At 43.5% G+C, this 13,267-nt stretch overlaps 1 protein-coding gene across 2 annotated transcripts in view; it reads right to left on the bottom strand.

Moving 5' to 3' along the window:
- Positions 1-13,267, bottom strand: part of tbc1d2 (TBC1 domain family, member 2) — a 40,943-nt gene that overhangs the window by 3,326 nt on the left and 24,350 nt on the right. For both annotated transcript variants that reach the window (XM_088916762.1, XM_088916767.1), the window contains exons 5-13: positions 11,784-11,920; positions 10,436-10,674; positions 8,873-9,262; positions 7,917-8,027; positions 6,646-6,818; positions 5,677-6,177; positions 3,282-3,402; positions 2,832-3,017; positions 805-926 (exon numbers count right to left, since the gene is read on the bottom strand). In XM_088916762.1, the coding sequence (XP_088772888.1) occupies positions 805-926; positions 2,832-3,017; positions 3,282-3,402; positions 5,677-6,177; positions 6,646-6,818; positions 7,917-8,027; positions 8,873-9,262; positions 10,436-10,674; positions 11,784-11,920 (1,980 nt within the window). The remainder of the gene's footprint in view (positions 1-804; positions 927-2,831; positions 3,018-3,281; positions 3,403-5,676; positions 6,178-6,645; positions 6,819-7,916; positions 8,028-8,872; positions 9,263-10,435; positions 10,675-11,783; positions 11,921-13,267) is intronic.

Here is a 13,267-nt window from a genome sequence, read left to right as displayed (position 1 = left end):
AAAAAAAGCCAGAATATTATTTTCAAATGTTTATTTTAGGCTATGTTTTTTTTTAAAGACTGAGCATTGAGTATTCTGTATGGATTTATTCTGCATGGGGTACTGGCTATAATTACAGCGGGGACTTCGGAAGTGTGCAGTCAGTAATTGTAACTGCATGTATAGCCGCATAAAATTGAAGCAAACAGCTTTTGCTTCTTTTCCATAGGTTCTTATTTGCAAATGAGTAAAACGCAACAGATAAGGCATTTACTGAATGTGTACTTTTAATAGCTCTGAAATTAAAGCTTCAGACATGTTTCCTCTTTTATAATCAAACCTTGTCTTGCTCATGAGTAAGTAAACGAGTGGTTAGCATTGCTGGGGCCCTGGGATCAATTCTGGACCTGGGATGCTATTTGTGTGGATTTTGTATGTTTTCTCCATGTTCGTATGGGGTTCCTCCCACAGTCTAAAAACATACTGGTAAGGTCAATGGCTTCGAGGAAAACTGGCCCTGGGCTTGAGAGTGTGCGTGTCTGTGTCTACTGTATATGTCAGCCTGTGATGGACTGGCATCCCGTCCAGGGTGTACCCTGTCTTGTGCCCGCTGCTCGCCTTGCCAGGATAGGCTCTGGCAATTGGATTAAGGGGTGACAAAATGGATGGATGAATATATAATAAGAAGGAGGTGACTTCTGTCATAAGAACAGTTAAAAAGAACACATTTGGTAGACATGTCAATGTGCTCAAGCTGAAATCTCCACCCCAGATTCCTGTCGGTATCCATGAAACTGCGCATCTCTTAGCGGGCGTAGGTCTTACCTTCCATCAGAGACAGTCCTGGTGAAGAACCTTAGGTACTGGTAGATCTCCACATTGCCTTGAATCTTCAAGATGTCCTCTTCTTTATACTTAAAGAGGGCTAGTGCATAGCGAAATATCACCTAAAAAATATAAATGCAAGCACTTTGAACATTTCGGTTAAAAAATTTGCCATTGCACATTGTGCAATGACGTTTATTGAAACATCCACAACTCTTGTTTCCCGCAACAATGACCAGGAATGATTCTCCACATCGAGAATGGAATGACTGATATCTCAGATACTACATAATAAACAACGCTCAGATGGGATAGGAATTGCGCCTGCGATCATTGTGATTCTTGTTTAGCTTGTTTATTCTGAGTGGTGAGGATGTAGTATAATGAGATTGAATCCACTATTACATTAATCCACTATAGCTGAGGCCCCACTTGAAAGCCATATTCCCATTAGTCTACACCCTTCAAAAGTAATTACCTCTTCCTGTGCCACGTCCTTAGGGAAAAATGGAAGTCTAATGATGTGTGTGTCGGAGACGAAAGCAATTGTGTTCACTTACAGCTGGTAACTTCTCATTTGAAGTTGTCTCCTTTTTCACTGTGCTTCTTCACTCAGTATGGGGAATATCTGCTCTGTACTCAATGACCTCGATTTACTGAGCAAGTGCTCTATCAAAGGTCATTTTCTCTATATGCTAAGGGCAATGAAAGTCACTTGCACATTGGTAAAAAATATAAACTCTTGATCTTTAAACTTTTGTCTAGATTGAATTACTTCATAAAGTACAGTATTATTCCTGCCAGCAGCAAGAGGAAATTCCTTGTGAAAAAAGCAGTACATCTTCAAGAAGAAACAAAATCCTATGAATCACAGTAAAGTATGTCACAAACAAAAGGAGAAATAAGGAAGATACTCCACAGACAACAGTAAGCATAGATCATAGACCCCTGATTGAAGCTCTGTCTCAGTTTTATACCTGATGAAAAGATATTCCATGATCTGTGAGTAGAGAGAAAAGATGTCTAAATCTCACTTGATTTAAAAAAAAATAAGACACAAGATTGATGGATCTTGGATCTTCTGGTCTAAACTATTCTAATGTTCACAGGTCCAAACATATTTGAATTTAGCATTATAAGCTTAGCAATTAAGATGATGTGCCACTTTCCTTTTTCTCAAATTTTTTAGGATTTGTATAAAAGGGCTATTTAGTGCAATCAAAAGAGGTTAATATTTCGGAAACAGGTAATCCCCTAAAACAGTAACCAACACGAATTTTGTGCTTAGCTATGGCCATCGCAAATGGCCATACATACTGTACCAAACAGAGGCTTGGATAGGAGCAAACTCGATGACCTGGAACCTTCCTATATCTGCACGTTATACATGGATAGATTAAAAAACTGTTTTCTATCATTCAATAAAGACATTTGACTGGGGCCTTGAGATTCTTCAAAAAGTCAGAATTAAGTCTTAATTTAAAGCTCAGAATATAGACTAGGACAGAGGGTCGTGCTGAATCTTAAGTAGATTGAGCTACAGTGAAGGGAAGCACAGGGTTTCTTTGTGATTAATTAATTTATAGAACTAAGTAGCCATGTCTAACAGAAAAGGCCAGTTCACTGGAACTTCTTTGATTCCATATGTTTGGCTGATGGGACCCAAGTTTTTCTTTAATGTTCTGGCATTTTCTTACATCACAGATAACTCTTCCTCAAGCTGGGTTGTTTGGGAATTTTCAGAAATGAACCACATACTCTTAGAATTTTTCCCCCTAAGTTGAGCAAATTCAACATAGTAGAAAATTTTACTTTATTAATGAAAGCAGTACAACAGAGAAGAATGGGATTAATAAGATTAGCAAAGCACGCTGTCAAACTGCAAGCCTGCAGTTTGACTTTTAATAATTTACATTTAATAACAACGCTATGTTTTGTGACTTCAAGTTAGGTTTAAAATGGGGCCATTATTTCAAAATAAAAGTAAAAAAAGAGGTCCAGAAGAAGCCTTTGAATCTCCACCCTACCTTAGTTCCCTCATACAGGAAGGCATCCCACACACGCAACAGGATGTCACTGGCTAGACTCTCCACAAACACCACCAGGAACCAGTTAAAGGTGATGAGGGAGATGTCAATGTCATGCTCTTCAAAGTGAGCCATCAGGCGCGGCATCTTCTCAGCCATGAAATCCTTCAGCACTCTCTGGTCAGCCTGCAAGTGACAAAGGGGAAAACAGTCATTGCACATACACAGAAAAGGAAAGATTCATATAAAACATGAGTTTCTCGGCTAGGTGAGATCAGAAATAACGTCCGTAAATTACGCTGAGATGAGGGAACACAATGATGTTAGAAAATTGTTGAATGGTTGTCCTTTTTTTTAAACACTGTGTGAGGAAAAGTTAATTTATGATTTCTTTTCAAGGCGGCAGTGCCGCGTGAGTTCACCGAAGGACATGTGGAGGTGGGAGGGTACCTGGGAGGCGGTGAGCGTCTTGCTGTAGTAGTCTTGAGGCATTATGTAGTCTACTATGGTCACCAAGCACCAGAAAGCGTCCTCCTCGTTCTCCAGGACTAGGAGCGCAATTGCCGCCAGCCTAGGAGAGATAAGTCCCAGTCACACTCCTCTCTGCACACGTGCTACACCCGAGACGTGTCAGGGTCACACAGATCCCTGGGTATCTCCACACCAGGGGAAATAAGGGCGCTGATGAAATTATAAGACTGTAATCAAATCAATAATTAAAACGTAGGCCCTGAGACCAGCATGCTATGTGAGAAAATTCTAGTTTCACCACTTAAAATCGGGGAATGTCGAACGATCACAGCACAGTTTCTTTATACTCCAGTATAGCTTGATAACAGAATATTGACCAGGCAGCCTAATCTAGGCGGGCTGAAGAGAAACTTATTACAATAAATAACACAAATACACCACGCACAATGATTTACTGTTATATAGACACTGTAACGGATACTGATACTGAGTTTCAGATTCCTACTTAATCCAGACATCAAAAACCTGGAATTCTATCCCTATGAAATAGGGGCCATTCAGCCATTCTGACCCACTTAATCCACTGAAGGTTCATTCAGTCCCCTCAAATAAATAAGACACCAAACCCCTTTTTTATGAAGAGTACTCTTTCAGTGCTCAGATTTCCTGGACGAAACCTGGGTTCAAATCTGCTGGGCAGTACAAACATTTATATCCAACTACTTATATCCAAGCACTTTTCTTTGAGCATTCTGTGAAGGGATGTAAAGTTCTCTGGTCTGAACTACATTTCCCACAAATCTCCTTGGAAAGTCCTGGAGCCCTCAGTCACCTGACCAGATGCTACAAGATAGTTGGTCGGCTGATGACTTAAAAACCAGGAAGGAGGAGAGGAGCAAGTGGAGAGAAGAGTGAAAGAACGACTGAACAGAGGGCAAAGTGTGGGCCTGTGGGCCTGTGGGCCTGTGGGCCTGTGTGATGTGAGTGTTTTTGAAGTCAGGAAGCAGCTTGGCTGCCTGGTTTCTATTAAAGATGAACATTAAGAAATGTTAGGTTGTAGCTCAAAGAGGACCTTAAACCTTTATTCTGGTTTGGGGATTTTATTGCAGTTTTCCTCACACTGTTAACAAAGAGCACTATTTTTATACCTTATGGCTGTGTTTGTGTCTGTTTTCTAAGGGCACACCTATTTTTTAGATTTTTTACAACTCCCCAAGCCTCAAGTGTGTCACAGTTCTTTATATGTCTCAAGATTACAATTAGAGATCCACTAGGTGGCTGTGTTTCCCTTGTGCTTCCCAAATTACATTAATAACCATCACTCTCACTTTTCAAATGTATTCTTTACTTGGACTTCAGGACTTGGGTAGTCCTCTGGTAGTTACAACCTTGAGACCAAAGCTGTTCTTTATATGCTGTGCTTCTTAATAAGACAGTCAGAAATTGTATAATTCAATGAGATTAACATCACTAGCAACTAACTTCATGTTCCATGCTACATGACATATACTGAAAATTAAAATTAAAAATGAGAAATTACCTTAAAGCCTTTGTAGAACTTAGCATTATGAGATACTACATTTAAACAATTTATTCAGAATTTTACTGTACTGCAACAATTTCATTGCAAATATAATCACATTATTTCCTGATTATATTTTAAAATGAATGTTTTTTTTTATTCTGTGCTCTCAAGTTTAGAATGGAAAATACGATCTCAACCCATCTCCAGGTAGTCAAAAGGATTCGTCGTGTGAGAAGAGTTTTCAGTGTACTACTAATAATTTTTATAGCGTCATCCCAGGTATACAAAACCACTCCACAGTTGGGACACACCCTTTCCATTCACCAGTGAAGTGCTGCGCTCATCTGGGGGCTGACAGCTGCCATTCTGCAGAATCAGCCCCACGACCCAGCAGATCAGATGGAGTAGAGACACTGCTTCTCCGATTAACAACCTAGGTGCCAGAGACTGCTAACGACGTAGAAGGGCAGGGTACACCACAGCTGTCCCTGTCCACTGTACTAGAGCAATGGTTTTGATATTCTGGTCCAGGTGGGAAGAGTGCCACCTACTGGTCCACCAACACCACTTTTACAGCAGTCTCCTGGTTCTCCTCACATGTCCCCCCATCCCAATACTGCCCTATCCCAGCTTCGCTGAGCTTCTCAGACCTGAGGAGATCAGGTTAGAGGGTGACCACGCTGCTACAAGAAAAAACACTCTGGAGTCCCCACATTGCATATCCATTATTCTGTACTGACTTCCTTAGAAAGAGCGCAGTATATTCTGAATTGTTAGGAGGGAAAAGGCATTTTACAGAGCACTTTACCCGAGGCCAAGGGGAGGAGCGGAGAGCGGAAGTCAGCTGACCTGTTGAGGCCCTGGCAGTAGCCGATGGTGGGGTTTTGCCAGGAGAAGGCCAGCAGGACCCGGCGCAGCTGCTGCACGGCGGGGCTGGTGGGGGAGGCGAAGGACTGGTTGCTGGTGAGGGTGCGGTGCAGGTCCAGCTGAATCTGGCGGGAGACTGGGTGCTGCAGGGCCTCGCCCTTCCTGCACAGCTCCTGGTAGCGCTGTGGGTGGGACTCCCGCAGGCCCTGGGTGCGGGTCCTGACGATCCAGCGCCACACCTGCGGCCGGTACTCCCTTGGCACGCCGCAGCGGATCAGCCCCTTCAGCTCCGGCGAAGGCACCAGCTTGCCAGAGGGACGCCCGCCCATGTAGTGCGCCCAGCGGCTCAGCAGGGGCTTGTCCACCATGTCCTGGTTCAGCAGGTTATGGGAGCGGATCTCCAGGGCCTGGATCTTGGCGAGCAGCTGCATGTCCTCTACCTCATAGTCTGGGATGATCTTGAAGCCGTACTCATCGTGCTCCCTGAACCGGGCAAAAGAAGGCAAGGGCTGCTTCAGATGGTTATGAAGCTGAGTAGAAAGTGATCTCAGTTCCTTGGGATCCTTGTCTGATCACTGAACAGCACCTTACATCTGTATGCCATCTGCATGCCCATCAATGCTGCTCAAACTTTGCCATTGTTCAAGTTGACTACTCATAGGGCCTTGTAAAAGGAGTCACCTCCTTCCAACAATTTTCCATTTTGTTGAATTATAAATGACGCCCAAGTTTAGAGAACTAGAAATTGTTGCTAAAGAGAATGAATGATACTTGTATTCTCCACTCACCACCTTGACTCAGGTTCTCCTCGACAATAAAACAAACTCACAAGCTCTGATTCAATTTCACATGAGAATAAAGGGTAACATCTGCAGTATGAGAGTTGGGCACAGTGTTTGGCTGTGTATGTCAAGAAACCTGAGAGAGACCTTTGCATTTGGACTTGCATACCTAATGGGGTTGACCTTGGGCACATCTTTCATGTCTTCCTTCAGTGCATCTTCAATCAGCTTCTTGAGCTCCTCCTGCTGCTTAGTGCCAAGACCCTTGATCTCCTGGAGCTTGCGAAGACGAAGCAGATACTTGCTCTCCATCTGACAGTACTTGGCCTCCAGGTAGGCGCACTGGGCAGAAACAGAAAGATGCTTAAAGCTGAGCGACGGCCTGGGACATGTACAGTAGGTCAGGTTGAGATCTTCCATTAATCAATTTGCAACACTATTAGTAACACAAGTACAGACTCTATGGTCCATTATGGTTCACCTGCAGTCAATAAGTACTTCCTGAAGAGAGGCCCAGTGTACCAGAGAAACAACAGTGCTGTAACTGTTCTAAACATGCCTTTATTACACTTTCACGGATGTTGGTAGGGGACTGAGTCTTTGCTGTTAAATAATAAGAACAATAAAAAATGGAAGCATTCTTTAGAAAAAAATACCCTTTCTAAATATGGGCAAATAGGTGCTAGACTTGTCCATTCATGCTTCATTCTCTTACTGTGTTATGTACTGCATCTGCAATTGAAGAGAAGTGTTGCTAGCTGTGGTTTTGGCTGTGTGGACAGCGATATATCTGGGCTCTCTGGCCTCACTGTGGTTTTGTGGTGGGCCATTGTTACAGAGTAAGACTTTCATCATTGACATTAGCTCATTTATCTTAGGAAGCCTACATTGATTCCTCTGAACTTCTCAAGTACACTATAATATGTTTTATTTGATGTTTCATGTTATTATCTAAAGGGAAAATGACAGTGTGAATTACCCATATTACTCTAAGTCTATATTAGCACTGATATTTCCCTTGAAAATGGGGGAAATTCATTGCCCTTGTCTGTCTTCCGTGCAACACCATCCTGTCAGTCTTTATTAGGTCTAGTGCAACACACTCTCCACACAGTCCATGCTGTGTTGCATCAATTTATTTTCAGGGTCATACACCTTGTCGAGTGTTAGATAATACCTACATTAGTGAAACGCTACATTTAGTTATTTATTTGTAACCTGGTCAGTCTTCAGAAAGGAACTGCCCACGTGTGTTCAGTGTATGAAGAATTAACAAATGAATTACAGGAGACTCCTAAAATAAATGGTTACTATTGTGTGCATGATAAAGCCTTGCCTAATGTTTATGTGGACAAACTACTTTGTGACCAGTTCTGATTTGCTTCTCATACATAACTGGTGGCGTGACATGTCCTCATAGATGAGGCCTCCAGCTCTCACCTTCATCATCAGGCTCTTCTCCTGCTCTGAACTGTTCCTCCACAGTTTGGTAAGCTGGTAGATTTCTGAGTTTAGGAACTTGTTTTGGATTTTGTATGCCTCAATATCATCCTAGGAAAAGTAAGCAATAAATGAATGAGGTTGATAAAGAAACTATTAAGGGTGCTCAGACTGGAATAGACACAGAATTTCACTGGAGATTTCCACTGTAAAGCACAGTTAGATCCTAGTATTTACAGAGTACTCTTGAAACAGAGTGGATGTTCCTTTTCAATAAAAAAAACACTTCTTTCTCTGAGAAAAATAATTTTCACCTATGCACACAATTTAGATGCAGTCTAATTTCAGCTATAGATCATAATGAACAGCTGTTATTCACAGCTAGCATTCTCAAAAGTAAACCAGAACATCATTCAGGAGCTACGGTATGGGAAGTACTTTATCACAGCAGTAGATAAAAGCTGAACTTGGGGTTTCAAATATACATCAGAGTGAAAAATAAATAAACAGGAAATTAGTACTGACTCAGATTCAAATGCCTAACTAGAACAAAGCCACAAACTAATAGGATGGTTTCCTGGTGCTGGAATACTTTCATAATGCCTTTTCTTGCCCTGCTTCCTTGCTTATTGTTGTGAGTGACAAATATTAAACAGTCCACTTCCCTTCAATGCAAATTGCTGCATTTTTAATACATCCATCCTTCCATTTTCTGACCATTTCATCCAATTCAGGGTCACAGGGGAGCTGAAGTCTATCCCAGCAATCAACGGGCACAACGTGGGGTACGCAAGTCCATCGCAGAGTACACATAAACACGCTCACACTCAAACCAGGGACAATTCTCCCAGAAGCCAATTCACCTATCAGTATCAGCACTGAATGACAAAAGTCCCATTCCTGGATTTAAAACCTTGGAGTGCGATGATCCCCTAACGCCGCGAGAACGCACAGACCTTCAGGTTCTCCGCTTGCTCCTGCAGCTGGCGGAAGGTCTCGGCGCTCACGCTGTTAAGGATGGCACAGTGGGGGTTGGCCATGCAGGCCGACACCTGCTCCGAGAGCTTGAGGATGACCTCCTGCTTGGCGTGGTTCTTCTCCATCATCAGCTGCACGTGCTGCTGGAGCTCAGCCACGTGGCCGTCCTGCTGGGCCAGCCGCTGCTCCAGCTCCTCCTTCTCCCGCTGCAAGGCCTGCAGCCGCCCCTCCAGGTCGGCCGCGCGCCGCTCCTGGTGCCGCAGCAGCTCCAGCCGCTTCTGCTCCCCCTCGGCCGACAGGAACTCCGCGCAGGTCCGCTTCTCCTGCTGGGCGGCCTCCAGGGCCTTGTGCAGCAGCCCCACCAGCTCCTGGGGTGGACAAGGGCGACAGACAGGCCACATGCTCAGCGGGAGGCGCGGGGCTCGCCTGTGGACGCTGGGCGAACCCGGGATCGGACCGTATGTGCCCCACAGAGTGAGAACGTTTCCAGGAGACCTTTGCAGGGCCCTGAAAACCCTGAAAAACCTCTGGAAAATAGCCTTTTTGTGAATCGATCTGTTACCTCTTGAGTGCATTTCTGGACCTGTGGGTTCATTAAATACATGCAGTACATTTTATGGAGGTGGCACTAGATTATCTGCTCATCGCAAAGGCCCATAAGAGGTTTCTTGGACCCTCTGGAGAAGAGAAAAGTATTTTTTTTAGCAGCTCCGCTAATACACCAGTACTAGCTCAAGCTGAAGAATTACCCCCACTGCCGCAGCCCTTCGTCATAACTGCCGTTGTACCACCGCAGTACAACAGCAGATTTCTAGATGCACGAGTTGAAATTTGGTGTCAAACTGCTACATGTTCTACAAAGGCTTTGGGTATAAAACAGGAAAATGTGTTTTTTTCAGTTTCCTCTGCACAGAGAAAAAAAAAAGTCCCCTGCCCTGCATGAGAAGCTAATCTGATAAGGCTCACGCAGACGTGAAAGCCAGGCTGTGGTTTGCCTGCAAAATCTAAATGATTTTTCATTCAGAAGCAAGAGGTAAAAAAAACACAAACCAAGAAAGGGTGATAAATGGAAGCTTCAGCTGAGAAAGGATGCGTTGCCAAATCAATATTATTAACAGAGACAAACTTAACAATGGAATACCCTTTGCAAATACTGTACACATCCGTTCAAATATTCTTCCAGTAAAGAGAACTAGAGAACTATGTTATTATATTCAACAAATCCTGTAGCAGCACTAATTGCCACACCACAGTTGCACTCTTTTTTTGCAAAATTCTGGTAACATCTGCATGTGCTGAAAAACGTCAGAGTTTTATTCATCACTCAAAAAATTCAAATTTTGAAGGTGGCTTCTACAGATAGTCGCTGGTTTACCTGAAACCAGCTTACCCGTTTTCCGTTTTCTAGAAAATCTGGAGAGGACTCATAATGTTGAAGGCCCTGGTCATGGGTCCAGGTGGTTTTAAAGACTCAATTTCGGAGAGCTACACTAGGAGAAACGAGGTATGATGGGCAAACGAAGCCCGGCACAGAGATCTACCTTCTGTGACTTGAGCTCCTTGGTGAGGGTGAGGACCTCCTGCTGCAGCCGAGAAGCTCTCTCGCTGGCTCCGGCCTCCTTCCTCTCAGAGGGGAGTGTGAGCGGGATGCTCATCTTCTTCTCCTTCTTCCGGGAGGTGTCGCATGGGGACCTTCTGCCCCCCAGCTGGGCCTCCTGCCCTGCCTCAGGCAGCAGCAACATGGCGGAGAGTGGGTGGGGGTCGGGGGTCACGGCAGGCACTGGAGGGGCGGCAGGTCACAGAGAGACCGTTCACACTCCATATCCCCTTTCTTGTCCTAAATTCAGCATTTTCACGAGCCCATTGTGACTTCTGTGCTGTACAAGACCCTGCAGCACAGCTGCTGCGTGAGCCAAGAGGTGTCTCCTTCTGTCATGTTTATTGTGAACACCAACCGATTCTACAGAAAACGTCATAACAAATGATAGCCAAGCACTGCCCATCACTTCAAAAAGAAACATTTGTGAAGGAACAAGTAAAGGTTTATTCCATGCTGAAAAGAGAAGAAAAGAAACACAATGTTTCAGCACCCAAAACGTTTCGTGTGACACCCGAAGAAGGCTCCACAGCCAAAACGTTGCATTTCTTTTCTTCTCTTTTCAGCATGGAATAAACCTTTACTTGTTCCTTTGCAGCCTACGCATGCTGACGCAGCTACCTACTGGAAACATGTGAGCCTATGATCATGAAAACCAGCTGATAATGTATAATAATGCTCTCCACGTATCCTGTTTAGCTTACCATTTGAATTGCTCCAACCTGACACACTGAACAGAGCTGTAAGAGCTGTCTACTGAGAAAAGGTTATGACATTTTATGACTCACTTCTAGGCAGACTGTGGTTAAAGACATGGATCATTACAGCACTGCCCACTCTTCTACTTGCATAAATATTTAGAGTGGCTATATCGTTTATTTTAATCAGATATGTTAATTCAAGACAAATTTGCATTTATGGTGACGGCCAGGACAGTCAGGGAATTCACTGGCACAATCTGAGTGAAGTACCTTGCAAAAGGGTACAACAGCAGAGTCCCAGCCGGGACTTGACCCCATGACCGTCCTGTCAAGAGCCTTAACCGCTGCTCCACCACTACAGTGGCACTAGGTTTTGCGAAGAAAGAAAAGGGCTTGATGCTTTGGGCAATACTCACTCCTGATGAAGGTTCAACAGCTGAAACATTGTGTTTCTCCTTATCAGCATGGAATTAACCTCAACTTTCAAACCATCCTGAGAACTATGGAGTGCCGTGGTCACTTTTCTAAGACGACTCAGGGCTCCAGCTTCCCAGGGATGGACACTGTAAAATAGACATGGAAAGGACGAACCTGCATTTTCCTCGGTCCTTGGTGGGAGAAGCTCCTTATTGGATGGAGTAGGAGGCAGCTGAGGCTCTTCGACATGGAAGACACTACATCCGAAATCGTGGGACGATCGACTGATTCGAATATTCTGCACCTGGTTTCTGTCAGAGCAGTAGCAACACACACAGACCAATGGCTGAGGACAAGACGTTCAACAAGATGAAAGTGATTCTCACTCTTGGCCCCAGAGAGTCAAAGGGTTTTTTTCTATCTCCCTCAATCCACCTGAGTTCTGAATGACTTCACTGAACCAGTTATAAGCCTCTGGTCTTGCAGGAGTCTGACTCCCCTATAAAACCTGCAGGGCTGAGTCTCTCCAGGACCAGTGAGAATCACTTTTATACAGTAAAGCAGCACAAACAGCCCCTCAGGGATTCAAACAGCAGGGAGGAAAACAATTACCTTTTGTTTCCAAGATTTAATATGATTGTAAAATAAGACAATTAATAAAACATTACTTTACATACTGTATGAGGGAATACGTTGGTGCCTTCGTTAAGTGCAAGTAAATACTCAAGACAATAGTCAGATATTGAGGATTTACCCTGTATAATTAGTCATTCAACATTTGTGACTGAGGTAAATTCATTTTTGTGTCTTTGCTCCTATATTTTGACCAGGCAAGAGGATTTGATTTGTTACTTCTGCCACCTTTCTCTGGAGTGGACGGTTCTTGCTACAGACTATGGTCTGGATAATTTCTGACTGTTTAACAACATAAAGCCATCTCTGTTGTATTTAATTTTTTAAAGAACCTTAACTAAATTAACCCCCATCAAATTGTCTGGCTTGGGACTAATTAGGTCCAAGTTAGAAGGACAATTAATCTTTAAAAGCAACATCTAACCACTGCATTTCTGTGTGTCACAAATACAACACAATAATGAGTAAATGGGTCAAAACGCAACCCCTGAACCTCACTGTCAGGAGTCATGAGAAGAAAACAGGAAGCTGGAACACCTGCCTGGCAAGTGTCTGCTGCAAACCAATGGGAAGATAAAGCAAAGCAGGTTTACTTCTGTTTTTTTATCTATTTCAGCATTTGTGGAAGTCATTTCTACAACTGGGCTATGTCAATTGGACAATACCTACATCAGAGAACACACTGCAACTTCTCTTTTATGTTTTCAAAGAGGTTCCCAGAGGCCTGTGGACAATCAATGATGTTGCCAACCTTCCATTTCGCTAAAAGGGCCCATTGTGAGGAGAGGACCTGAGTGAAAATGTGGACTAGCTTTTCAAACCGGCAATCAAGCCGGAAAGATATGGTCACATTAAAAAAAAAACAAAGGGGAAACTTTCTTAAGAAAGTGAAAAAAACATTATAACTCTCAGCAGTTCCTAGGAACTCTGTGTTCGTTACAATACATATGAAAACTGAAATTGACTCCTGACATTTTATGGATGTTTGAGATCTCTATCCATAATAATCTCCATGTTCACTCCTT

Source organism: Atractosteus spatula, chromosome 1, assembly GCF_055471065.1.
Source record: "Atractosteus spatula isolate fAtrSpa1 chromosome 1, fAtrSpa1.hap1, whole genome shotgun sequence".
In the NCBI taxonomy this organism is placed as follows: Eukaryota; Metazoa; Chordata; class Actinopteri; order Semionotiformes; family Lepisosteidae; genus Atractosteus; species Atractosteus spatula.
The sequence above is the reverse complement of the archived record's forward strand: the minus strand, read 5'-3'. Positions and strand labels throughout refer to the sequence as shown.